Source organism: Pezoporus flaviventris, unplaced genomic scaffold, assembly GCF_033815535.1.
Source record: "Pezoporus flaviventris isolate CSIRO_AGI_PZ_B2104156 unplaced genomic scaffold, CSIRO_AGI_Pfla_v1 ptg000613l, whole genome shotgun sequence".
Taxonomy (NCBI): Eukaryota; Metazoa; Chordata; class Aves; order Psittaciformes; family Psittacidae; genus Pezoporus; species Pezoporus flaviventris.
Window position 1 is genome coordinate 1 of NW_026893159.1, and position 27,418 is coordinate 27,418.

Below are 27,418 nucleotides of genomic sequence, written 5' to 3' on the forward strand. Positions count from 1 at the left end.
TCATAGCTCTCCCCATAGCTCTCCCCATAGCTCTCTCCCCCATAGCTCTCCTCCCCATAGCTCTCTCCCCACAGCTCCCTCCCCCCACCTCTCTCTCTCTCCCCTCCCCCCACCTCTCTCTCTCTCCCCTCCCCCCACCTCTCTCTCTCCTCTCCCCTCCCCCCACCTCTCTCTCCCCTCCCCCCCCACCTCTCTCTCTCCCCTCCCCCCACCTCTCTCTCTCCCCTCCCCCCAGCTCTACGTGACCCTGGCGTGGGGCGGGGGCGGTTCCCGCCTGGCCAAGCCCGCGGCCGCCCTGGCGCTGGCGGCGGCCCCGTTCCTGCTGGGGGCGCTGCGGGTGGCGGAGAACCGGAACCACTGGGGGGACGTGGCGGCGGGGCTCGTGTGTGGGGCGGGCATCGCCGCCTTCCTGGTGAGCGCCCCATAGCGCCAGACCCATAGCGCCAGACCCATAGCGCCAGACCCATAGATACAGACCCATAGATACAGACCCATAGATACAGACCCATAGCTGGCGGGGCTCGTGTGTGAGGCGGGCATCGCCGCCTTCCTGGGTGAGCGCCCCATAGCGCCAGACCCATAGCGCCAGACCCATAGATACAGACCCATAGCGCCAGACCCATAGCGCCAGACCCATAGATACAGACCTATAGATACAGACCCATAGCGCCAGACCCATAGATACAGACCCATAGCGCCAGACCCATAGATACAGACCCATAGATACAGACCCATAGATACAGACCCATAGCGCCAGACCCATAGATACAGACCCATAGATACAGACCTATAGATACAGACCCATAGCGCCAGACCCATAGCGCCAGACCCATAGATACAGACCCATAGATACAGACCCATAGATACAGACCCATAGCGCCAGACCCATAGTTACAGACCCATAGCGCCAGACCCAATAGATACAGACCCATAGCGACCCATAGATACAGACCCATAGATACAGACCCATAGCGCCAGACCCATAGATACAGACCCATAGCGCCAGACCCATAGATACAGACCCATAGCGACCCATAGATACAGACCCATAGCGCCAGACACATAGATACAGACCCATAGATACAGACCCATAGCGCCAGACCCCATAGATACAGACCCATAGATACAGACCCATAGCGCCAGACCCATAGATACAGACCCATAGCGCCAGACCCATAGATACAGACCCATAGCGACCCATAGATACAGACCCATAGCGCCAGACCCATAGATAAAGACCCATAGATACAGACCCATAGCGCCAGACCCATAGATACAGACCCATAGATACAGACCCATAGCGCCAGACCCATAGCGCCAGACCCATAGATACAGACCCATAGATACAGACCCATAGATACAGACCCATAGCGCCAGACACATAGATACAGACCCATAGCTGGCGGGGCTCGTGTGTGGGGCGGGCATCGCCGCCTTCCTGGTGAGCGCCCCATAGCGCCAGACCCATAGCGCCAGACCCATAGCGCCAGACCCATAGATACAGACCCATAGCGCCAGACACATAGATACAGACCCATAGCGCCAGACCCATAGATACAGACCCATAGCGACCCATAGATACAGACCCATAGATACAGACCCATAGCGCCAGACCCATAGATACAGACCCATAGCGACCCATAGATACAGACCCATAGCGCCAGACACATAGATACAGACCCATAGATACAGACCCATAGCGCCAGACCCATAGATACAGACCCATAGATACAGACCCATAGCGCCAGACCCATAGATACAGACCCATAGCGCCAGACCCATAGATACAGACCCATAGCGACCCATAGATACAGACCCATAGCGCCAGACCCATAGATAAAGACCCATAGATACAGACCCATAGCGCCAGACCCATAGATACAGACCCATAGATACAGACCCATAGCGCCAGACCCATAGCGCCAGACCCATAGATACAGACCATAGATACAGACCCATAGATACAGACCCATAGCGCCAGACACATAGATACAGACCCATAGCTGGCGGGGCTCGTGTGTGGGGCGGGCATCGCCGCCTTCCTGGTGAGCGCCCCCATAGCGCCAGACCCATAGCGCCAGACCCATAGCGCCAGACCCATAGATACAGACCCATAGATACAGACCCATAGCGACCCATAGTCGACCCATAGATACAGACCCATAGCGCCAGACCCATAGCGCCAGACCCATAGCGCCAGACCCATAGATACAGACCCATAGATACAGACCCATAGCGACCCATAGATACAGACCCATAGATACAGACCCATAGCGCCAGACCCATAGATACAGACCCATAGATACAGACCCATAGATACAGACCCATAGATACAGACCCATAGCGCCAGACCCATAGATACAGACCCATAGATACAGACCCATAGCGCCAGACCCATAGATACAGACCCATAGATACAAGACCCATAGCGACCCATAGATACAGACCCATAGATACAGGACCCATAGCGCCAGACCCATAGCGCCAGACCCATAGCGCCAGACCCATAGATACAGACCCATAGATACAGACCCATAGCGACCCATAGATACAGACCCATAGATACAGACCCATAGCGCCAGACCCATAGATACAGACCCATAGATACAGACCCATAGATACAGACCCATAGATACAGACCCATAGCGCCAGACCCATAGATACAGACCCATAGATACAGACCCATAGCGCCAGACCCATAGATACAGACCCATAGCGACCCATAGATACAGACCCATAGATACAGACCCATAGCGCCAGACCCATAGATACAGACCCATAGCGCCAGACCCATAGATACAGACCCATAGCGACCCATAGATACAGACCCATAGCGCCAGACCCATAGATACAGACCCATAGGATACAGACCCATAGCGCCAGACCCATAGATACAGACCCATAGATACAGACCCATAGCGCCAGACCCATAGATACAGACCATAGCGCCAGACCCATAGATACAGACCCATAGCGACCCATAGATACAGACCCATAGCGCCAGACCCATAGATAAAGACCCATAGATACAGACCCATAGCGCCAGACCCATAGATACAGACCCATAGATACAGACCCATAGCGCCATACCCATAGATACAGACCCATAGATACAGACCCATAGCTGGCAGGGCTCGTGTGTGAGGCGGGCATCGCCGCCTTCCTGGTGAGCGCCCCATAGCGCCAGACCCATAGCGCCAGACCCATAGCGCCAGACCCATAGCGCCAGACCCATAGATACAGACCCATAGATACAGACCCATAGCGCCAGACCCATAGCGCCAGACCCATAGCGCCAGACCCATAGATACAGACCCATAGCGACCCATAGATACAGACCCATAGATACAGACCCATAGCGACCCATAGATACAGACCCATAGATACAGACCCATAGATACAGACCCATAGCGCCAGACCCATAGATACAGACCCATAGCGCCAGACCCATAGATACAGACCCATAGATACAGACCCATAGCGACCCATAGCGCCAGACCCATAGATACAGACCCATAGATACAGACCCATAGCGACCCATAGATACAGACCCATAGCGCCAGACCCATAGCGCCAGACCCATAGATACAGACCCATAGCGCCAGACCCATAGATACAGACCCATAGCGCCAGACCCATAGCGCCAGACCCATAGATACAGACCCATAGCGCCAGACCCATAGATACAGACCCATAGATACAGACCCATAGCGACCCATAGATACAGACCCATAGATACAGACCCATAGATACAGACCCATAGCGCCAGACCCATAGATACAGACCCATAGCGCCAGACCCATAGCGCCAGACCCATAGCACCAGACCCATAGATACAGACCCATAGCGCCAGACCCATAGATACAGACCCATAGATACAGACCCATAGCGACCCATAGATACAGACCCATAGATACAGACCCATAGCAACCCATAGCGACCCATAGATACAGACCCATAGATACAGACCCATAGCGACCCATAGATACAGACCCATAGATACAGACCCATAGATACAGACCCATAGCGCCAGACCATAGATACAGACCCATAGCGCCAGACCCATAGATACAGACCCATAGATACAGACCCATAGCGACCCATAGCGCCAGACCCATAGATACAGACCCATAGATACAGACCCATAGCGACCCATAGATACAGACCCATAGCGCCAGACCCATAGCGCCAGACCCATAGATACAGACCCATAGCGCCAGACCCATAGATACAGACCCATAGCGCCAGACCATAGCGCCAGACCCATAGATACAGACCCATAGATACAGACCCATAGCGACCCATAGATACAGACCCATAGATACAGACCCATAGATACAGACCCATAGCGCCAGACCCATAGATACAGACCCATAGCGCCAGACCCATAGCGCCAGACCCATAGCACCAGACCCATAGATACAGACCCATAGCGCCAGACCCATAGATACAGACCCATAGATACAGACCCATAGCGACCCATAGATACAGACCCATAGATACAGACCCATAGCAACCCATAGCGACCCATAGATACAGACCCATAGATACAGACCCATAGCGACCCATAGATACAGACCCATAGCGCCCCATAGCGCTCCATAGCACTCCATAGCGCCCCATAGATACAGACCCATAGCGACCCATAGCGACCCATAGATACAGCCCCATAGCAACCCATAGTGACCCATAGCGCCCCATAGATACAGACCCCATAGCGACCCATAGCCCCCCATAGACCCCTATATCCCCCAACCCCCCTCCCCCCCAGGTTCTCTGCGTGGTTGGAAGCTTCCAGAACCCTGGGGAGGGGGGGGGCGGCTCCAGAGCCCCCCCGGAGCTGGCGCCCCCCCAGCAGCGCCCCCTGGAGGAGATCAGCGTCACCCAGGTGAGGGGGGGACCTATGGGCGCTATGGGGTGAGCCCAATGTGTGGGGTGCTATGGTGGTGGGGTCTGACTCCTATGGGGCGCTATGGGGTGAGCCCAATGTGTGGGGCGCTATGGTGGTGGGGTCTGACTCCTATGGGGCGCTATGGGGTGAGCCCAATGTGTGGGGCGCTATGGGGGTGGGGTCTGACTCCTATGGGGCGCTATGGGATGAGCCCAATGTGTGGGGTGCTATGGGGGGGGTCTGACTCCTATGGGCATCTATGGGGTGAGCCCAATGTGTGGGGGCGCTATGGGGGGGGGGTCTGACTCCTATGGGGCGCTATGGGGGGGGTCTGACTCCTATGGGGTGAGCCCCAATGTGTGGGGCGCTATGGTGGTGGGGTCTGACTCCTATGGGGCGCTATGGGGTGAGCCCAATGTGTGGGGCGCTATGGGGGTGGGGTCTGACTCCTATGGGGTGAGCCCAATGTGTGGGGCGCTATGGGGGGGGGGGTCTGACTCCTATGGGGCGCTATGGTGGTGGGGTCTGACTCCTATGGGGTGAGCCCAATGTGTGGGGCGCTATGGGGGGGGGGTCTGACTCCTATGAGGGCTATGGGGTGAGCCCAATGTGTGGGGTGCTATGGGGGGGGTCTGACTCCTATGAGGGGCTATGGGGTGAGCCCAATGTTGTGGGGCACTATGGGGGGGGGGTCTTGACTCCTATGAGGGCTATGGGGTGAGCCCAATGTGTGGGGCGCTATGGGGGGGGTCTGACTCCTATGAGGGCTATGGGGTGAGCCCAATGTGTGGGGTGCTATGGGGGAGGTCTGACTCCTATGGGGCGCTATGGGGTGAGCCCAATGTGTGGGGTGCTATGGGGGAGGTCTGACTCCTATGGGGCGCTATGGGATGAGCCCAATGTGTGGGGTGCTATGGGGGGGGGTCTGACTCCTATGAGGGCTATGGGGTGAGCCCAATGTGTGGGGCGCTATGGGAGTGGGGTCTGACTCCTATGGGGCGCTATGGGATGAGCCCAATGTGTGGGGTGCTATGGGGGGGGTCTGACTCCTATGGGCATCTATGGGGTGAGCCAATGTGTGGGGCGCTATGGGGGGGGGGTCTGACTCCTATGGGGCGCTATGGGGGGGGTCTGACTCCTATGGGGTGAGCCCAATGTGTGGGGCGCTATGGGGGGGGGTCTGACTCCTATGAGGGCTATGGGGTGAGCCCAATGTGTGGGGTGCTATGGGGGGGGTCTGACTCCTATGAGGGCTATGGGGTGAGCCCAATGTGTGGGGCACTATGGGGGGGGGGTCTGACTCCTATGGGGGCTATGGGGTGAGCCCCATGTGTGGGGCGCTATGGGGGGGTGCTGACCCCTATGGGGCGCTATGGGGGGTGCTGACTCCTATGGGGCTCTGTGGGGGGTGCTGACCCCTATGGGGCGCTATGGGGGGTGCTGACCCCTATGGGGGTGCTGACCCCTATGGGGCGCTATGGGGGGTGCTGACTCCTATGGGGCTCTGTGGGGGGTGCTGACCCCTATGGGGCGCTATGGGGGGTGCTGACCCCTATGGGGGTGCTGACCCCTATGGGGGGTTCTGAACCCTATGGGGCGCTATGGGGGGGTGCAGACCCCTATGGGGAGGTGCTGACCCCTATGGGGCGCTATGGGGGTGGTGCCCCCTATGGGGGGGTGCTGACCCCTATGGGGCACTAGGGGGGGTGCTGACCCCTATGGGGCGCTATGGGGGGGGCTGACCCCTATGGGGCGCTATGGGGGGTGCTGACCCCATGGGGGGCTATGGGGGGTTCTGACCCCTATGGGGCGCTATGGGGGTGCTGACCCCTATGGAGCTCTATGGGGTGGTTCTGACTCCTATGGGGCGCTATGGGGGGTGCTGACCCCTATGGGGGGTTCTGACCCCAATGGGGCGCTATGGGGGGGTGCTGACCTCTATGGGGCTCTATGGGGGGGTTCTGACCCCAATGGGGTGCTATGGGGGGGTGCTGACCCCTATGGGGCTCTATGGGGAGGTTCTGACCCCTATGGGGGGGCTATGGGGGGGTGCTGACCCCTATGGGGAGGTGCTGACCCTTATGGGGCGCTATGGGGGGGTGCTGACCCCTATGGGACGCTATGGGAGGTGCTGACCCCTATGGGGCGCTATGGGGGGTTCTGACCCCTATGGGGCGCTATGAGGGGTGCTGACCCCCATGGGGCTCTATGGGAGGTGCTGACCCCTATGGGGCGCTATGGGGGGGTTCTGACCCCTATGGGGGGCTATGGGGGGTGCTGACCCCTATGGGGCGCTATGGGGGGTGCTGACCCCTATGGGGCGCTATGGGGAGGTTCTGACCCCTATGGGGCGCTATGGGGGGTGCTGACCCCTATGGGGCGCTATGGGGGGTGCTGACCCCTATGGGGCGCTATGGGGGGTGCTGACCCCCATGGGGCTCTATGGGAGGTGCTGACCCCTATGGGGCGCTATGGGGGGTGCTGACCCCTATGGGGCGCTATGGGGGGGTTCTGACCCCTATGGGGGGCTATGGGGGGTGCTGACCCCTATGGGACGCTATGGGGAGGTGCTGACCCCTATGGGGCGCTATGGGGGGTGCTGACCCCTATGGGACGCTATGGGGGGTGCTGACCCCTATGGGGCGCTATGGGGGGTGCTGACCCCTATGGGGCGCTATGGGGAGGTGCTGACTCCCGCCCCCCCCCCACCCCCCAGGGGCACCGCCCGGACTTCCCCGCTGTCACCTGAGCGCCCCCTCCTGGACGGGAGGTCTGGGGGGGGGGGGGGAGGGGCCGTGATCCCCCCCCCTCCCCCACATTGCACGAGGGGGGGAGGGGCAAGCACGTGGGGAAGGGGGGAGGGGTGGGGGGGGGCGGGGACACCCCCCCAGGGGAATAAAGGGGTTGAGAGTGGAGGCCTCGAGTGTCCATAGGGGGCAATGGGTCTGGAGGTGTCCATAGGGGGCAATGGGGACCCATAGGGGGCAATGGGGACCCATAGGGGGCAATGGGGCTGGGGGTGTCCATAGGGGGCAATGGGGACCCATAGGGGGCAATGGGGACCCATAGGGGGCAATGGGGCTGAGGGTGTCCATAGGGGGCAATGGGGGTGTCCATAGGGGGCAATGGGGCTGGGGGTGTCCATAGGGGGCAATGGGGACCCATAGGGGGCAATGGGGACCCATAGGGGGCAATGGGGCTGGAGGTGTCCATAGGGGGCAATGGGGACCCATAGGGGGCAATGGGGCTGGAGGTGTCCATAGGGGGCAGTGGGGCTGGAGGTGTCCATAGGGGGCAATGGGGACCCATAGGGGGCAATGGGGCTGGAGGTGTCCATAGGGGGCAATGGGGACCCATAGGGGGCAATGGGGCTGGAGGTGTCCATAGGGGGCAATGGGGCTGGAGGTGTCCATAGGGGTAATGGGGGTGTCTATAGGGGGCAGTGGGAACCCATAGGGGGCAATGGGGCTGGAGGTGTCCATAGGGGGCAATGGGGCTGGGGGTGTCCATAGGGGGCAATGGGGCTGGGGGTGTCCATAGGGGGCAATGGGGACCCATAGGGGGCAATGGGGCTGGAGGTGTCCATAGGGGGCAATGGGGCTGGAGGTGTCCATAGGGGGCAATGGGGACCCATAGGGGGCAATGGGGCTGGAGGTGTCCATAGGGGGCAATGGGGACCCATAGGGGGCAATGGGGCTGGAGGTGTCCATAGGGGGCAATGGGGACCCATAGGGGGCAATGGGGCTGGAGGTGTCCATAGGGGGCAATGGGGACCCATAGGGGGCAATGGGGCTGGGGGTGTCCATAGGGGTAATGGGGGTGTCTATAGGGGGCAGTGGGAACCCATAGGGGGCAATGGGGCTGGAGGTGTCCATAGGGGGCAATGGGGGTGTCCATAGGGGGCAATGGGGGTGTCCATAGGGGGCAATGGGGACCCATAGGGGGCAATGGGGCTGGGGGTGTCCATAGGGGTAATGGGGGTGTCTATAGGGGGCAGTGGGAACCCATAGGGGGCAATGGGGCTGGAGGTGTCCATAGGGGGCAATGGGGACCCATAGGGGGCAATGGGGCTGGGGGTGTCCATAGGGTTAATGGGGGTGTCTATAGGGGGCAGTGGGAACCCATAGGGGGCAATGGGGCTGGGGGTGTCCGGGGGCAATGGGGCTGGAGGTGTCCATAGGGGCAATGGGGGTGTCCATAGGGGGCAATGGGGCTGGGCGTGCCCATAGGGAGCAATGGGGGTGTCCATAGGGCGCAATGGGGCTGGGGGATCCCATAGGGGGCAATGGGGCTGGAGGTGCCCATAGGGGGCAATGGGGGTGCCCATAGGGGGCAATGGGGCTGGGTTTGCCCATAGGGGTAATGGGGGATCCCATAGGGGGCAATGGGGCTGGGGGATCCCATAGGGGGTAAAGGGGGGGGCGTCCATAGGGGTCAATGGGGCTGGGGGTGCCCATGGGGGGCAATGGGGAATCCCATAGGGGGCAATGGGACTGGGGGATCCCATAGGGGTAATGGGGCTGGGGGATCCCATAGGGGGCAATGGGGCTGGGGGTGCCCATAGGGGTAATGGGGGATCCCATAGGGGGGAATGGGGACCCATAGGGGGCAATGGGGCTGGGGGTGTCCATAGGGGTAATGGGGAATCCCATAGGGGGCAATGGGGCTGGGGGATCCCATAGGGGTAATGGGGGATCCCATAGGGGGCAATGGGGCTGGGGGTGTCCATAGGGGGCAATGGGGCTGGGGGTGCCCATAGGGGTAATGGGGGATCCCATAGGGGGGAATGGGGACCCATAGGGGGCAATGGGGCTGGGGGTGTCCATAGGGGTAATGGGGAATCCCATAGGGGGCAATGGGGCTGGGGGATCCCATAGGGGTAATGGGGGATCCCATAGGGGGCAATGGGGCTGGGGGTGTCCATGGGGGGCAATGGAGCTGGGGTTGGGGGGGGCTCTAGGACCCGGGGGTGTCCGCAGGAGCCAATGGGGACCCCGTAGAGCACCAATAGGGGAGCGGCTTTGGGCTTTCCCCGCCCCCTCACGGGCGGGGCCAGGCGAAGGGCGGTGGGGATTGGCTGAGAGCGGGTCCATTCCCCTGGCCACACCCCCTCCTTCCTCATTGGTCATTAAGAGGGCCGGGTTGACCAATAGGGAGAGACGGAGGGCGGAGCCGAGGGTAGGGCGGGGCTGGATTTCGCGCCAAATCCCTGGTTGGGTGAGGCGCTGTGGGGGCGGGAGCGGCGCTGAGGGGAGGCGCGCTCTGATTGGCTGCGCACGGCGGTGGGCGGGAGAAGCCCTGCGGGGCCGCGCGCTCGGATTGGCTAACCAACGGCGGCGGGCGGGAACGGCTTTGAGGGGAACGAACGTTCTAATTGGCTAACCTACCGCGGCGGGTCGGAACGGCTCTGAGGGGAAGCGCGCTCTGATTGGCTGAACCGCACGGCGGGCGGGAACGGCGGTGAGGGGGACGAGCGTTCTGATTGGCTAACCAACGGCGGCGGGAGGGAACGGCGCTGAGGGGACGCGCGCCCTGATTGGCTGCGCCACGCTCGGCGGGAGGGAGCAGTCCTAAGGTCGGACGCGGTCTCTTGATTGGCTGAACCTCGCGGTGGGCGGGAACGGCGCTGAGAGGACGCGCGTTCTGATTGGCTGAGCCACGCCTTCGGGAGGGAGTGGCGCAGAGGTGGACGTGCGCTCTGATTGGCCGACTCGCGCGGTGGGCGGGAACGGAGCTGAGGGGAAGCGCGCTCTGATTGGCTGAACACGGCGATTGCCGGGAGCGGCGCTGAAGGGGACAGCATTTTGATTGGCTAACCAACCGCGGCGGGTAGGAACGTCTCTGAGGGAACAGCGCTCTGATTGGCTGAGCACGGCGGCGGGAGGGAGCGGCGCTGAGGGGATGCGCGCTCTGATTGGCTGAGCACGGCGGCGGGAGGGAGCGGCGCTGAGGGGACGCGCGCTCTGATTGGCCGACCCGCGCGGTGGGCGGGATCGGCGCTGAGAGGACGCGCGCTGTAATTGGCTTAGCAAAGCGGCGGGCGGGAACGGCGCTGAGGGGGCGCGCGTTCTGATTGGCTGAGCCACGCTCGGGGGGAGGGAGCGGCGCTGAGGGGACGCGCGCTCTGATTGGCTGAACACGGCGGCAGGCGGGAACAGCGCTGAGAGGACGCGCGCTCTGTTTGGCTGCTCACTCTCGGCGGGAGGCAGCGGCGCTGAGGGGACGTGCGTTCTGATTGGCTAACCAACGGCGGCGGGCCTGAACGGCGCTGAGGGGAAGCGCTCTCCGATGGGCCTAGCCGCGCGGTGGGCGGGAGCGGCGCTGAGGGGACGCGCGCTCTGATTGGCTAACCAACGGCAGCGGGCGGGAACGGCGCTGAGGGGACGCGCTCTCCGATTGGCCGAGGCGGGTGCGAGGCCTGAGCTGATTGGCGATGGAGGCGGCGTTGGAGCGGGCGCTGAGCGCGGGCCCGGTGCCGGTGCTGGTGCTGGGCCCGGAGGGGGCGGGGCTCACGGAGCTGCTGCTGCGCGCGGCCATGGCCGGGGGGGGAGAAGGGCCCCGAGCGCTGTTCCTGGCACCGAGCGCCCCCCCCCGGCTGCCGGGAGGCGGCGACCCCAGAGCCCTGCAGGTGAATGGGGGGGGGCGGGGCCTGAGGGAGGGGGCGGAGTCATTTCCATATAGGGGAGCGGTTTGCGGGGGGGGGGGCGGGGCTTGCGATGGGAACGGGAGGGGGTGCGGCTTACAAAGGGGCGGGGCTTGTATTGGAGGGGGGCGTGGTTTGTGGAGGGGCGGGGCTTGCGATGGGACCGGGAGGGGGTGGCAGTAGGGAGGGGGCGTGGCTTTTGCCATGTAGGGGCATGGGTTACAACGGGAGTGGGTGTGGCTTACAAAGGGGCGGGGCTTGCGGTGGGAAAGAGGAGCGGGTTGCAATGGGGAGAAGCATGGGTTACAACGGCTGGGGGCGTGGCTTACAAATGGGCGGGGCTTGCAATATGGGGCGTGGCTTACAAAGGGGCGTGGCTTGCAAGAGAAAAGAGGAGCGGGTTGCCATGGGGAGGGGGGTGTGGCTTACAAAGGGGCGTGGCTTGCGAGGGGAAAGAGGAGTGGGTTGCAATGGGGAGGGGGCGTGGCCATTCCCATATAGGGGCATGGGTTACAACGGGAGTGGGTGTGGCTTACAAAGGGGCGGGGCTTGCGAGGGGAAAGAGGAGCGGGATGCAATGGGGAGGGGTCGGTGTTTACAACGGCTTCAGGCGTGGCTTACAAAGGGGCGGGGTTTGCAATGTGGGGGCGTGGCTTAAAAGGGGCGTGGCCTGCAGGTGAACGAGGAGCGGGTTGCAATGGGGAGGGGACGTGGCTTACAAAGGGGCGTGGCTTGCGAGGGGAAAGATGATCGTGTTGCCGCCGTGAGGGGGCGTGTCCCCTCCCATATATGGGTGGCGCGGTTACGTCGGGAAGGGGGCGTGGTTTCCATGTGGATCCGCTCTCCCATTGGCAGCGCCTGGAGCTCCGGTACCCGCGGTCCCTGCGCGCCCTCTGCCGGGCGCTGTTGGCTCCGCCCCCTCCGCTGCTGCTCGTGGCCGGGCTCGAGCGCTTCGTGCCCGCGGGTGGGCGGGGCGGGGGGCGGGGCGCTGCGCGCGTGGCCGCGCTGCTCCTGGAGGCTTCCCGCGCTCCCGGGCGCGCCCCCGCGCGGCTCCTGGCGGCGCTCAGGCTCCGCCCCTCGCCCGCCCCCCGCCGCCTCCTCCCCGCCCTGCGCCGCTTCTTCCCCGTCCGCGTCCGCCTCGAGCGGTGAATAAAAGCGAGGGAGGGGTGGTGGTGACGTCACGGGTGACGTCAGAGAGGTGGTGTCTTGGGGGCACAGGGAGCGGGGGGGGGTAATGGGGGCAATGGGGTCAATGGGGACAATAGGGTAAGGGGGTCAATGGGAGCAATGGGGGTAATGGGGTAAGGTGGGCTATGGGGTCAATGGGGGAAGGGGGGCAATGGGGACAATAGGGTAAGGGGGTCAATGAGAGCAATGGGGGAAATGGGGTAATGGGGGCAATGGGGTAAGGGGGACAATGGGGGCAATGGGGTAAGGGGGGCAATGAGGTCAATGGGGGTAATGGGTTCAATGGGGAAAATGGGGTAAGGGGGTCAATGGGTCAATGGGGGTAATGGGGCCAATGGGGGTAATGGGGGCAATAGGGTCAATGGGGTAAGGGGGGTAATGGGGTCAATGGGGTAAAGGGGTCAATGGGAGCAATGGGGTCCATGGGGGTAATGGGGGCAATGGGGTAATGGGGACAATGGGGGCAATGGGGTAAGGGGGTAATGGAGTCAATGGGGTAAAGGGGACAATGGGGATAATGGGGGTCAATGGGAGCAATGGGGGCAATGGGGTAAGGGGAGCAATGGGGCCAATGGGGGTAATGGAGTCAATGGGGTAAGGGGGTCAATGGGGATAATGGGGGGCAATGGGAGCAATGGGGGCCATGGGGGCAATGGGGTCACAGGGGGGTCTCTGCTCTCAGTGGGGCCCCCCCCTGTGCCCCTCCAGCAGGAGCCGGGATTGGGTCTTGATGGCGGCGCGGGACGGGGGGGCCGCAGGCGGGGCGGCGCCATCCTCTGGGGGCACAGGGTCAGCCCCATAGAGCCCCATTGCGACCCATGGCTGCCCCAAAGCACCCCACAGAGCCCTATAGCCCCCCATAGGGCTCCATGGCTGCCCCATGGCTGCCCCAAAGCACCCCACAGAGCCCTATAGCCCCCCATAGGGCTCCATGGCTGCCCCATGGCTGCCCCAAAAAACCCCACAGAGCCCTATAGCCCCCCATAGGGCTCCATGGCTGCCCCATGGCTGACCCAAAGCACCCCACAGAGCCCTATAGCCCCCCATAGGGTTCCATGGCTGCCCCAAAGCACCCCACAGAGCCCTATAGCCCCCCATAGGGCTCCATGGCTGCCCCAAAGCACCCCACAGAGCCCTATAGCCCCCCATAGGGCTCCATGGCTGACCCAAAGCACCCCACAGAGCCCTATAGCCCCCCATAGGGCTCCATGGCTGCCCCATGGCTGCCCCAAAGCACCCCACAGAGCCCTATAGCCCCCCATAGGGCTCCATGGCTGCCCCACACCCACCCTATGGCTGCCACAGCAGCCCCATAGCTTTCAATAGACACCATAATCCCCCATCACCCCATAGCACCCATTGCCCCATAGCACCCATCACCCCATAGTACCCATTGCCCCATAGCACCCGTAACCCCCATCCCCTCAGAGCCCCTATAGCACCCATCACCCCATAGCACACATCCTCCCCCTCACCGTCCGAGCTATGGGGCAGCTCTGTGGGGTCCTCAGTGTCGGGGTCTTCACACTGCAGCTGTGGGGGGGGACCCCAAAGTGGGTCAGGGACCCTCAATGGCCCCATTGCCCCCCATTGATCCCCATTGCCCCCCCATTGATCCCCATTGAACCCTTTGACCCCCATTGATCTCCACTGACTCACATTGAGCCCTATTGCTCTCCATTGAGCCCCATTGCCCCCCATTGATCCCCATTGCCCCCTGTTGTCCCCCATTGATCCCCATTGCCCCCCCCATTGATCCCCATTGAACCCTTTGACCCCCATTGATCTCCATTGACTCCCATTGAGCCCCATTGTCCCCCATTGATCGCCATTGCCCCCCACTGCCCCCCATTGATCCCCATTGCCCCCACTGATCCCCATTGATCCCCATTGAACCCTTTGACCCCCATTGATCTCCATTGACTCCCATTGAGCCCTATGGCTCCCCATTGCCCCCCATTGATCCCCATTGAACCCTTTGACCCCCATTGACTCCCATTCCCCTCCATTGATCCCCATTGCCCCCCATTGATCCCCATTGCCCCCCATTGATCCATATTGACCCCCATTGATTTCCATTGACCTCCATTGACTCCCATTGAGCCCCATTGCTCATCATTGCCCCCCACTGACCCCCATTGATCCATATTGACCCCCATTGAGCCCCATTGCCCCCCATTGCCCCCACTGACCCCCATAACAGCCCAGGCCCCAGCCCCGCTCTCACCTGGGGGGGGGCGCTGGGGGGGGGCGGGGCTCGGCGCTGGCCCCGCCCCCCCTCTCGCAGAGCCTCGATCCCTGCCCGCACCAGCGCGAGGAGCTGCGGCACCGCCAGGGGGCGCCCTTCGTCCTGCTGGGACCCACAGCTGCCATGGGGTGGGACCATACGTCCTGCCCCATAGCCCCACATCCTGCCCCATAGCCCCACATCCTGCCCCATAGCCCCACACCCCCTACCCCATGGGCTGCATATCCTGCCCCATAGCCCCACACCCTCTGCCCCATGGCCCCATATCCTACCCCATGGGCCCCACATCCTGCCCCATAGCCCCACAGCCCCTACCCCATGGGCCCCACATCCTGCCCCACGGGCCCCACACCCCTTACCCCATGGGCTGCATATCCTGCCCCATAGCCCCACAGCCCCTACCACATGTGCCCCATGTCCTGCCCCATAGCCCCACAGCCCCTACCCCATGGGCCCCACATCCTGCCCCACAGGCCCCACACCCCCTACCTCATGGGCTGCATATCCTGCCCCACGGGCCCCACACCCCCTACCCCATGGGCTGCATATCCTGCCCCATAGCCCCACACCCTCTGCCCCATGGCCCCACATCCTGCCCCATTGGCTCCACATACTGCCCCATAGTCCCACATCCCCTACCCCATGGGCCCCACATCCTACCCCATAGCCCCACACCCCCTACCCCATGGGCCCCACATCCTACCCCATAGCTCCTACCCCCTATCCCGTGGGCCCTACATCCTGCCCCATGGGGCCCACATCCTAACCCCATAGCCCCACACCCCCTACCCCGTGGGCTGCATATCCTACCCCATAGCCCCACACCCCCTACCCCATGGGCCCCACATCCTACCCCGTAGCCCCACACCCCGTACCCCATGGGCCCCACATCCTACCCCGTAGCCCCACACCCCCTACCCCATGGGCTCCACATCCTGCCCCATCGTCCCCACATCCTACCCCATAGCCCCACACCCTGCCCCATGAGCCCCACATCCTGCCCCATAGCCCCACACCCCCTACCCCATGGGCCCCACATCCTGCCCCATAGCCCCACACCCCCTACCCCATGGCCCCATCCCCGCCCCATGGCCCCGCCCTCACCAGCCCCAGGCGCTCCAGCAGCAGCCCCAGCCCCACGGCGCCGCTCTCCAAGGTCCTGTTCAGCTCCTCCAGGTCCCTGCGGGCTCGATCCCGGCCCCGCTCCGCCTCCCGCAGGCGCCGCTGCAGCGGCTCCGCCCCACGGCGGGACCTGGCCCCACGGGACCCACAAGTGGGACCCACGGCAACAGCCCCATAGGGACCCCACTATAGGGACCCCCCCCAGGACACCCAAATAAAGACCCCACCCGTATGACCCCCATAGGGACCCCCATATGACCCCCATAGGAACTGCTCCATAGGGACCGCCCCATAGGGACCCCCATAGTTACACCCCATAGAGAGCCCAATACAGACTCCACATAGGGGCTCCCAGAGGTACCCCCCATAGGGATCCCAATAGGGACACCACATAGGGACCCACCCCATTGGGACCCCCCCCCCCAAACGGCCTCCCCCATGGAGAACCCCCCGTAGGAAACCCATAGGGAACCCCAGAGGTACCCCCCATAGAGATCCCCATAGAGACCCCCCATTGAAACCCCCCTACAGGACACCCATAGGGACCCACCATAGAGACCCCCTTACAGGACCCCCATAGGGACCCTTTTAGGGACCTGCCATAGAGACCCCCCCATAAGGACTGCCCCATAGGGACCCCCCATAGGTACCCTCCATAGAACCCCCCCATAGGACACCCATAGGGACCCGCCATAGAGACCCCCCATAGGACCCCAAAAGGGACCCCCGATAGGGACCACCATAAGGACCCCCAGAGGTACCCCCCATAGGGATCCCCATAGGGACCCCTTTAGGGACCCGCCATAGAGACCCCCCCAGGACCCCCAAAGGGACCCCCGATAGGGACCCCCATAGGGGCCCCTTTAAAGACCCGCCATAGAGACCCCCCCATAAGGACTCCCCCATAGGGACCCCATAAAGACCCCCCATAGAAATCCCCCATAGGGACCCCCCAGAGAGACCCCCCTATAGGACCCCCAAAGGGACGCCCGATAGGGACCACCATAGAGCCCACCCCATAAGGACTGCCCCATAGGGACCCCATAAGGACTGCCCCATAGGGACCCCATAAGGACTGCCCCATAGCACCCCCCCCCCATGGCCCCGCTCCCCCCTGACCCTCTCCGGTCCCCCCCGCGGTGCCTCAGCTCCTGCAGCCGCTGCTCCAGCGCCGCCACCTCCGAGCGCAGCTCCCGAAGGGCCCGATCCTGCGCGGCCGACAGCGCCCCCAGCGGCGGGAGCAGGGATGGGCGGAGACTGCGCTGGGGGGCGATAGAGAGAGATGGAGGCAGCGATAGAGACCATAGAGACGGCGATAGAGACCATAGAGACGGCGATAGGGACCATAGAGATGGCGATAGGGACCATAGAGACGGCGATAGGGACCATAGAGACGGCGATAGAGACCATAGAGATGGCGATAGAGACGGCGATAGGGACCATAGAGACGGCGATAGAGACCATAGAGACGGCGATAGAGACCATAGAGACGGCGATAGAGACCATAGAGACGGTGATAGGGACCATAGAGACGGCGATAGGGACCATAGAGACGGTGATAGGGACCATAGAGACGGCGATAAGGGCCCATAGAGACGGCGATAGGGACCATAGAGACAGGGAGAGGGACCATAGAGACGGCGATAGGGACCATAGAGACGGGGAGAGGGACCATAGAGACGGCGATAGAGACCATAGAGATGGCGATAGAGACCATAGAGTTGGCGATAGAGACCATAGATATGGCGATAGAGACCATAGAGACGGCGATAGAGACCATAGAGATGGCGATAGGGACCATAGAGACGGCGATAGGGACCATAGAGATGGCGATAGAGACCATAGAGATGGCGATAGAGACGGCGATAGGGACCATAGAGACGGCGATAGAGACCATAGAGACGGCGACAGAGACCATAGAGACGGCGATAGAGACCATAGAGACGGTGATAGGGACCATAGAGATAGCGATAGAGACCATAGAGACGGCGATAGAGACCATAGAGACGGTGATAGAGACCATAGAGACGGCGATAGGGACCATAGAGACGGTGATAGGGACCATAGAGACGGCGATAAGGGCCCATAGAGACGGCGATAGGGACCATAGAGACAGGGAGAGGGACCATAGAGACGGCGATAGGGACCATAGAGACGGGGAGAGGGACCATAGAGACGGCGATAGAGACCATAGAGACGGCGATAGGGACCATAGAGACGGCGATAGGGACCATAGAGATGGCGATAGGGACCACAGAGACGGCGATAGGGACCATAGAGACAGGGAGAGGGACCATAGAGACGGCAATAGAGACCATAGAGACGGCGATAGGGACCATAGAGACGGCGATAGAGACCATAGAGATGGCGATAGGGACCACAGAGACGGCGATAGGGACCATAGAGACGGCGATAGGGACCATAGAGACAGGGAGAGGGACCATAGAGACGGAGATAGGGACCATAGAGATGGCGATGGGGACCACAGAGATAGGGACCATAGAGAGGGATCATAGAGACAGCGCTAGGGACCATAGAGACGGCGATAGGTACCATAGAGATGGCGATAGAGACCATAGAGATAGCGATAGGGACAACAGAGAGAGCAATAGGGACCATAGAGATGGCGATAGGGACCATAGACATGGCGATAGAGACCATGGAGATGGCGATAGGGACCATAGAGACAGGGAGAGGGACCATAGAGACGGCGATAGGGACCATAGAGACAGGGAGAGGGACCATAGAGACGGCGACAGGGACCATAGAGACGGCGATAGGGACCATACAGATGGCGATGCGGACCATAGAGACGGCAATAGAGAGTGATGGAGGCGGCAATAGAGACAGTGATAGGGACCATAGAGATAGCAATAGGGACCATAGAGATGGCGATGTGGACCATAGAGACGGCGATAGGGACCATAGAGACGGCGATAGGGACCATAGAGATGGCGATGCGGACCATAGAGATGGCGATAGAGACCATAGAGACGGCGATAGGGACCATAGGGACGGCGATAGAGACCATAGAGATGGCGATAGGGACCATAGAGACTGCGATAGAGACCATAGAGACGGCAATAGGGACCATAGGGACGGCGATAGAGACCATAGAGATAGCGATAGGGACCATAGAGATGGCGATAGGGACCATAGAGACGGCGATAGAGACCATAGAGATGGTGATAGAGACCATAGAGACTGCGATAGAGACCATAGAGACAGCGATAGGGACCATAGGGACGGCTATAGAGACCATAGAGATAGCGATAGAGACCATAGAGATAGCGATAGAGACCATAGAGACGGCGATAGGGACCATAGAGATGGCGATAGGGACCATAGAGATAGCGATAGAGACCATAGAGACGGCGATAGAGACCATAGAGACGGCGATAGAGACCATAGAGACGGCGATAGAGACCATAGAGACAGCGATAGGGACCATAGAGATGGCGATGTGGACCATAGAGATGGCGATAGAGACCATAGAGACGGCGATAGGGACCATAGAGACGGCGATAGGGACCATAGAGATGGCGATAGAGACCATAGAGATGGCGATAGAGACCATAGAGACGGCGATAGGGACCATAGGGACGGCGATAGAGACCATAGAGATGGCGATAGGGACCATAGAGACTGCGATAGAGACCATAGAGACGGCGATAGAGACCATAGAGACGGCAATAGGGACCATAGGGACGGCGATAGAGACCATAGAGATGGCGATAGTGACCGTAGAGACAGCGATAGTGATTGAGGCAGCGATAGGGACCATAGAGACAGCGATAGAGACCATAGAGACGGCGATAGGGGCCATAGAGACAGTGATGGAGACCATAGAGATGGTGATAGTGATGGAGGCAGCGATAGAGACCATAGAGACGGCAATAGGGATCGTAGAGACTGCGATAGGGACCATAGAGACGGCGATGGGGACCATAGAGATGGCGATAGAGACCATAGAGACGGCGATGGAGACCATAGAGATGGCGATAGAGACGGCGATGGGGACCATAGAGATGGCGATAGAGACCATAGAGACGGCGATAGGGACCATAGAGACGGCGATAGGGACCATAGAGATGGCGATAGAGACCATAGAGATGGCGATAGAGACCATAGAGACGGCGATAGGGACCATAGGGACGGCGATAGAGACCATAGAGATGGCGATAGGGACGATAGAGACTGCGATAGGGACCATAGGGACGGCGATAGAGACCATAGAGATAGCGATAGAGACCATAGAGATAGCGATAGAGACCATAGAGATGGCAATAGTGACCGTAGAGACAGCGATAGTGATTGAGGCAGCGATAGGGACCATAGAGACAGCGATGGAGACCATAGAGACGGCGATAGGGGCCATAGAGACAGTGATGGAGACCATAGAGATGGTGATAGTGATGGAGGCAGCGATAGAGACCATAGAGACGGCAATAGGGATCGTAGAGACTGCGATAGGGACCATAGAGACGGCGATGGGGACCATAGAGATGGCGATAGAGACCATAGAGACGGCGATAGGGACCATAGAGACTGCGATAGAGACCATAGAGATAGCGATAGAGACCATAGGGATAGCAATAGAGACCATAGAGACAGCGATAAGGGATCGTAGAGACTGCGATAGGGACCATAGAGACGGCGATGGGGACCATAGAGATGGCGATAGAGACCATAGAGACGGCAATAGGGATCATAGAGACTGCGATAGGGACCATAGAGATGGCGATGGGGACCATAGAGATGGCGATAGAGACGGCGATGGGGACCATAGAGATGGCGATAGAGACAGCGATAGAGACCATAGAGACGGCGATGGAGACCATAGAGACGGCGATAGGGTCCATAGAGACGGCGATAGATTTGGGTCATGGACCCGGGATCACGTGATGCCACTTGGGGTCACATGGGTCTCACCTCGGTCCTGATGCTGCCGGGGAGGTCTCGGGGGCGGGGCCTTGGCGAGGCCGGGGGCGGGGCCAGCGTCGGGGGCGGGGCCTCCGAAGTGCACTCAGGGGGGGCCCCCTCCGGCTCTGGGTCCAGCTCTGGGGACTCGCAGGGAGGGAGGAGCTGCTGCGGGCGGGGACGCAACCACGTGACCCCCCTGGACCCACGGGACACCCCCCCCCCGGACCCACAAGTGCCATCTCCAGACCCATAAATGCCCCCCCTCCCGGTACCGGCATCTGTGGGTCCTGCTCTGCTTCCTCCTCCAGTTCCCGGAGCCTGAGCCCCCCCACCTGCGGGTGACGGCGCTGAGACAAGAACCCACCGTGAACCACAGCTCTCATTGTGCCCCATAGACCCCATTGAGCCCCATAGACACCCATTGTGCCTCATAGACCTCATTGAGCCCTATAGACCCCATTGAGCCCCATAGACGCCATTGAGCCCCATAGACCCCATTGAGCCCCATAGACACCCATTGTGCCTCATAGACCTCATTGAGCCCTATAGACCCCATTGAGCCCCATAGACCCCATTGAGCCCCATAGACACCCATTGAGCCCTATAGACCCCATTGAGCCCCATAGACCCTATTGAGCCCCATAGACCCCCATTGTGCCTCATAGACCTCATTGAGCCCTATAGACCCCATTGAGCCCCATAGATACCCATTTTGCACACACACACATCCATTGTGCCCCATAGCCCCTATTGTGCCCAATAGCCCCCATTGTGCTCTATAGACACCCATTGTGCCCCATAGGTCCCACTGTGCCCCATAGACACCCTTGTGCCCTATAGCCCCCACTGTGTCCCATAGTCCCCCTTTGTGTCCCATAGCCACCCATTGAGCCCCATAGCCCCCATTGTGCCCCATAGACACCCATTGTGTCCCATAGCCCCCCATTGTGTCCCATAGCCCCCATTGAGCCGCATAGATACCCATTGTGCCTCATGGACCTCATTGAGCCCTATAGACCCCATTGAGCCCCATAGATACCCATTGTGCCCCATACATACCCATTGTGTCTCATAGACACTGATTGTGCCCAATAGCCCCCATTGTGCCCCATAGCTCCCATTGCGCCCCATAGCCCCCTTTGTGCCCTATAGACACCCATTGTGCCCCATAGACACCCACTGTGCATCATAGCCCCCACTGTGCCCCATAGACACCCACTGTGACCCATAGCCCCCCTTGTGCCCTATAGACACCCATTGTGCCCCATAGACACCCACTGTGCATTATAGCCCCCATTGTGCCCCATAGACACCCATTGTGACCCATAGCCCCCCTTGTGCCCTATAGACACCCATTGTGCCCCATAGACACCCATTGTCCCCATCACCCCCATTGTGCCTCATAGCCCCCATTGTGCCCCACAGAACCCATTGTGCCCCATTGTGCCCCATAGGCACCCATTGTGCCCCATAGCCCCCATTGTGCCCCAGATACCCATTGTGCCCCATAGGCCCCATTGTGCCCCATAAGCCCCATTGCGCCCCATAGGCACCCATTGTGCCCCATAGCCCCCATTGTGCCATATAGGCACCCATTGTGCCCCATAGCCCCCCATTGTGCCCCATAGCCCCCCTTGTGCCCCATAGCCCCCATTGTGCCCCATAGCCCCCATTGTGCCCCATAGACTCCCTTGTGCCCCATAGAACCCCTTGTGCCCTATAGACACCCACTGCGCCCCATAGCCCCCCATTGTGCCCCATAGCCCCCACCTGCCCCTCCCGCAGGTCCCGCAGCCGCCGCCGCCGCTCCCTCAGCTCCGCCTCCAGCGCCTGGAGCCGCCCCCTCTGAGCCCGAGCCTCGGCCTATGGGGGGGGGGTGACCGGGTACGGGTGTGGGACCCCCCCAATGGGACATGGAGGGGACCCCAATGGGACCTCAATGGGAACCCAATGGGACCTCAATGGGAACCCAATGGGATCTCAATGGGACCCCAATGGCCCAGCCCTGGAGCCCCCCAATGGGAACCTCCACATAGGACCTCAATGGGACCCCATCATAAGCTCAATGGGACATCAATGGGTCCCCCCCACTGGGAACCCAAGGGGACCCCTGCCCAGGGCAAGAGTGGGACCCCCCCCCAATGGGACTTCAATGGGAACGCAATGGGACCTCAATGGGAACCCAATGGGAACCCAATGGGACCTCAATGGGACCAAAATGGGAACCCAATGGGACTTCAATGGGACCTCAGTGGGAACCCAATGGGACCCCAATGGGATCTCAATGGGACCTCAATGGGAACCCAATGGGACCTCAATGGGAACCCAATGGGATCTCAGTGGGAACCCAATGGGACCTCAATGGGAACCCAATGGGAACGCAATGGGACCTCAGTGGGAACCCAATGGGACCTCAATGGGAACCCAATGGGACCTCAATGGGACCTCATTGGGAACCCAATGGGACCTCAATGGGAACCCAATGGGACCTCAATAGGACCTCAATGGGAACCCTATGGGATCTCAATGGGAACCCGATGGGATCTCAATGGGACCACAATGGGAACCCAATGGGACCTCAATGGGACCTCAGTGGGAACCCAATGGGACCTCAATGGGAACCCAATGGGATCTCAATGGGACCACAATGGGAACCCAATGGGATCTCAATGGGAACCCAATGGGACCTCAATGGGAACCCAATGGGAACCCAATGGGACCTCAATGGGAACCCAATGGGACCTCAATGGGACCTCAATGGGACCTCAATGGGAACCCAATGGGATCTCAATGGGAACCCGATGGGATCTCAATGGGACCACAATGGGAACCCAATAAGACCTCAATGGGACCCCAATGGGAACTCAATGGGACCTCAATGAGACCACAATGGGAACTCAATGTGACCCCAATGGGACCTCAGTGGAAACCCAATGGGACCTCAAGGGGAACCCAATGGGAAACCAATGAGATCTCAATAAGAACCCAATGGGACCTCAATGGGACCTCAGTGGGAACCCAATGGGACCTCAAGGGGAACCCAATGGGAACCCAATGGGACCCCAATGGGAACCCAATGAGATCTCAATAAGAACCCAATGGGACCTCAATGGGACCTCAGTGGGAACCCAATGGGACCTCAATGGGACCCCAATGGGCCCTCAATGGGACCTCAATGGGACCTCAATGGGAACCCAATGGGAACCCAATGGGACCTCAATGAGACCACAATGGGACCCCGATGGGACCTCAACGGGATCTCAATGGGAACCCAATGGGACCTCAGTGGGAACCCAATGGGACCTCAATGGGACCTCAATGCGAACCCAATGGGATCTCAATGGGAACCCAATGGGATCTCAATGGGAACCCAATGGGACCTCAATGGGATCTCAATGGGAACCCAATGGGACCTCAGTGGGAACCCAATGGGACCTCAATGGGAACCCAATGGGAACCCAATGGGACCTCAATGGTAACCCAATGGGACCTCAATGGGAACCCAATGGGACCTCAATGGGACCTCAATGGGAATCCAATGGGACCTCAATGGGACCCCAATGGGATCTCAATGGGAACCCAATGAGACCTCAATGGGACCCCAATGGGAACCCCTGTAATGGGAACCCCCCAATAGGACATCAATGGGGACCCCAAAGGGACCTCAGTGGGAACCCCCACAATGGGAACCCCCCACTAGGACATCAATGGGACCCCAATGGGACCTCAATGTGAACCCCCCAATAGGACATCAATGGGACCCCCCCAAGGGACCCCAATGGAGCCCCAATGGGACCTCCCAAATGAGACCCCAAAAGGACATCAATGGGACCCCAAAGGGACCTCAATGGGAATCCCCCAAAGGGACCCCAATGGGACCTCAATGGGAACCCCCAATGGGAACCCCCCAATAGGACATCAATGGGGACCTCAATGGGAACCCCCCAAAGGGACCCCAATGGGACCCCCCCAAATGAGACCCCAAAAGGACATCAATGGGCCCCCCCAATGGAGCCCTAATGGGACCCCCCCAAATGAGACCCCAAAAGGACATCAATGGGCCCCCCCAATGGAGCCCCAATGGGACCCCCCCAAAATGAGACCCCAAAAGGACATCAATGGGACCCCCCCAATGGAGCCCTAATGGGACCCCCCCAAATGAGACCCCAAAAGGACATCAATGGGCCCCCCCAATGGAGCCCCAATGGGACCCCCCCAAAATGAGACCCCAAAAGGACATCAATGGGACCCCCCCAATGGAGCCCTAATGGGACCCCCCCAAAATGAGACCCCAAAAGGACATCAATGGGACCCCCCCAATGGAGCCCCAATGGGACCCCCCCAAATGAGACCCCAAAAGGACATCAATGGGACCCCCCCAATGGAGCCCTAATGGGACCCCCCCAAATGAGACCCCAAAAGGACATCAATGGGACCCCCCCAATGGAGCCCTAATGGGACCCCCCCAAAATGAGACCCCAAAAGGACATCAATGGGACCCCCCCAATGGAGCCCTAATGGGACACCCCAAATGAGACCCCAAAAGGACATCAATGGGCCCCCCCAATGGAGCCCTAATGGGACCCCCCAAAATGAGACCCCAAAAGGACATCAATGGGCCCCCCCCAATGGAGCCCCAATGGGACCCCCCCAAAATGAGACCCCAAAGGACATCAATGGGACCCCCCAATGGAGCCCTAATGGGACCCCCCCAAATGAGACCCCAAAAGGACATCAATGGGACCCCAAAGGGACCCCCAAGTTCTCCACGAGTCCTCCTCGCCGCTAGGGGGCCGCCATAGCGCGGTACCTGCAGGTGCGCCGCCAGGCGGCGGTAGAGAGCCGAGACCCGAGCGGCCTCCTCGGCGCGCAGCTGCAGCCGGCCCAGCCCGCCCCGCAGCGCCGCCTGCTGGCCCGGAGGTGTCAGCGTGGGCCTCTATGGGGGGGAGCTATGGGGGGGCTATGGGGGAGCTATGGGGGGAGCTATGGGGGGAACTATTGGGGGGTCTATGGGGGGAGCTATGGGGGGGAGCTATGGGGGGAGCTATGGGGTGGGCTATGGGGGGAGCTATGGGGGGAGCTATGGGGGGGGGCTATGGGAGGGAGGCTATGGGGGGGGCTATGGGGGGAGCTATGGGGGGGCTATGGGGGGGGCTATGGGGGGGGCTATGGGGGGAGCTATGGGGTGGGCTATGGGGGAGCTATGGGGGGCTATGGGGGGGGCTATGGGGTGGGCTATGGGGGACCTATGGGGGGAGCTATGGGGGGGGGCTATGGGGGGAGCTATGGGGTGGGCTATGGGGGAGCTATGGGGGGAGCTATGGGGGGCTATGGGGGGGAGCTATGTGGTGGGCTATGGGGGGGCTATGGGGGGCTATGGGGGGGGCTATGGGGGGAGCTATGGGGTGGAGCTATGGGGGGAGGCTATGGGGGGACTATGGGGTGGGCTATGGGGGAGCTATGGGGTGGGCTATGGGGGAGCTATGGGGGGAGGTATGGGGGGGCTATGGGAGGGAGCTATGGGGAGGAGCTATGGGGTGGGCTATGGGGAGCTAAGGGGGGGCTATGGGGTGGGCTATGGGGGGGAGCTATGGGGTGGGCTATGGGGGAGCTATGGGGGGGCTTATGGGGTGGGCTATGGGGGGAGCTATGGGGGGGGCTATGGGGGAGCTATGGGGGAGCTATAGGGGAGCTATGGGGGAGATATGGGGTGGGCTATGTGGGGGAACTATGGGGGGCTATAGCGGGAGCTATGGGGGGGCTAAGGCGTGGCTATAGGGGGGAGCTATGGGGGGGCTATGGGGGTAGCTATGGGGGGGCTATGGGGGGCTACGGGGGAGCTATGGGGAGCTATAGGGGGAGCTATGGGGGGAGATATGGGGTGGGCTATGGGGGGAGCGATGGGGGGGAGCTAAGGGGGGAGCTATGGGGTGGGCTATGGGGGTGGGCTCGGGGTCACGACCTCACCGCCGGGTCACGCTGCAGCCTCCGTGGGGTCAGGGGGGGTCCTGGGGGGAGGGGGGGTGGGGGGATATGGGGGTCAATGACCTCCAATAGCACCCCCCGCCCTCCCCCCCCCCCTTACCTGGGTCTTGGCTCCGCCCCCTGGGCAGCGGAGGGAGGGGGCAGCGAGGGGCGGCCATAGGGGGGCCTTGGTGGGAGGGATTAATGGGGGGGCAAATCACAGCCGAGACCCCCAAATACCCCCTGAGACCCCCAAACACCCCCCGAGACCCCCAAACACCCCCCTAGAACCCCAAATACCCCCCCATGAACCCCAAATACCCCCCGAGACGCCCAAATACCCCCCATGGGAACTCCAAATATCCCCCGAGAACCCCCAAATACCCCCTGGAACCCCAAATACCCCCTTGGGACCCCAAATACGCCCCCGAGGACCCCG

At 61.0% G+C, this 27,418-nt stretch overlaps 1 protein-coding gene across 1 annotated transcript; it reads right to left on the reverse strand.

Annotated features, from left to right (window-relative positions):
* Positions 1–13,400: 13,400 nt before the first annotated feature.
* Positions 13,401–27,161, reverse strand: LOC133264116 (uncharacterized). Its single transcript, XM_061444045.1, has 11 exons — positions 27,101–27,161; positions 26,983–27,023; positions 25,826–25,921; positions 22,747–22,878; positions 21,288–21,347; positions 21,025–21,180; positions 17,212–17,354; positions 16,075–16,222; positions 14,950–15,072; positions 14,198–14,255; positions 13,401–13,498 (listed from the first exon to the last, which is right to left on the reverse strand). Exons 1-11 carry the CDS (start codon positions 27,156–27,158, stop codon positions 13,401–13,403), a joined length of 1,113 nt encoding a protein of 370 aa, XP_061300029.1. The 5' UTR covers positions 27,159–27,161.
* Positions 27,162–27,418: the final 257 nt, after the last annotated feature.

What these genes read in the sequence shown, in the direction of transcription:
- LOC133264116 (XM_061444045.1), bottom strand. Translation starts at nt 27,158, where the DNA reads ATGGCCGCCCCTCGCTGCCCCCTCCCTCCGCTGCCCAGGGGGCGGAGC. An exon ending in CGCGGGGGGGACCGGAGAGG is followed by an intron (nt 16,223 to 17,211) that starts GTCAGGGGGGAG and finishes CCGTGGGGCCAG; the next exon opens with GTCCCGCCGTGGGGCGGAGC. An exon ending in TGCTGGAGCGCCTGGGGCTG is followed by an intron (nt 15,073 to 16,074) that starts GTGAGGGCGGGG and finishes GGGTCCCAGCAG; the next exon opens with GACGAAGGGCGCCCCCTGGC.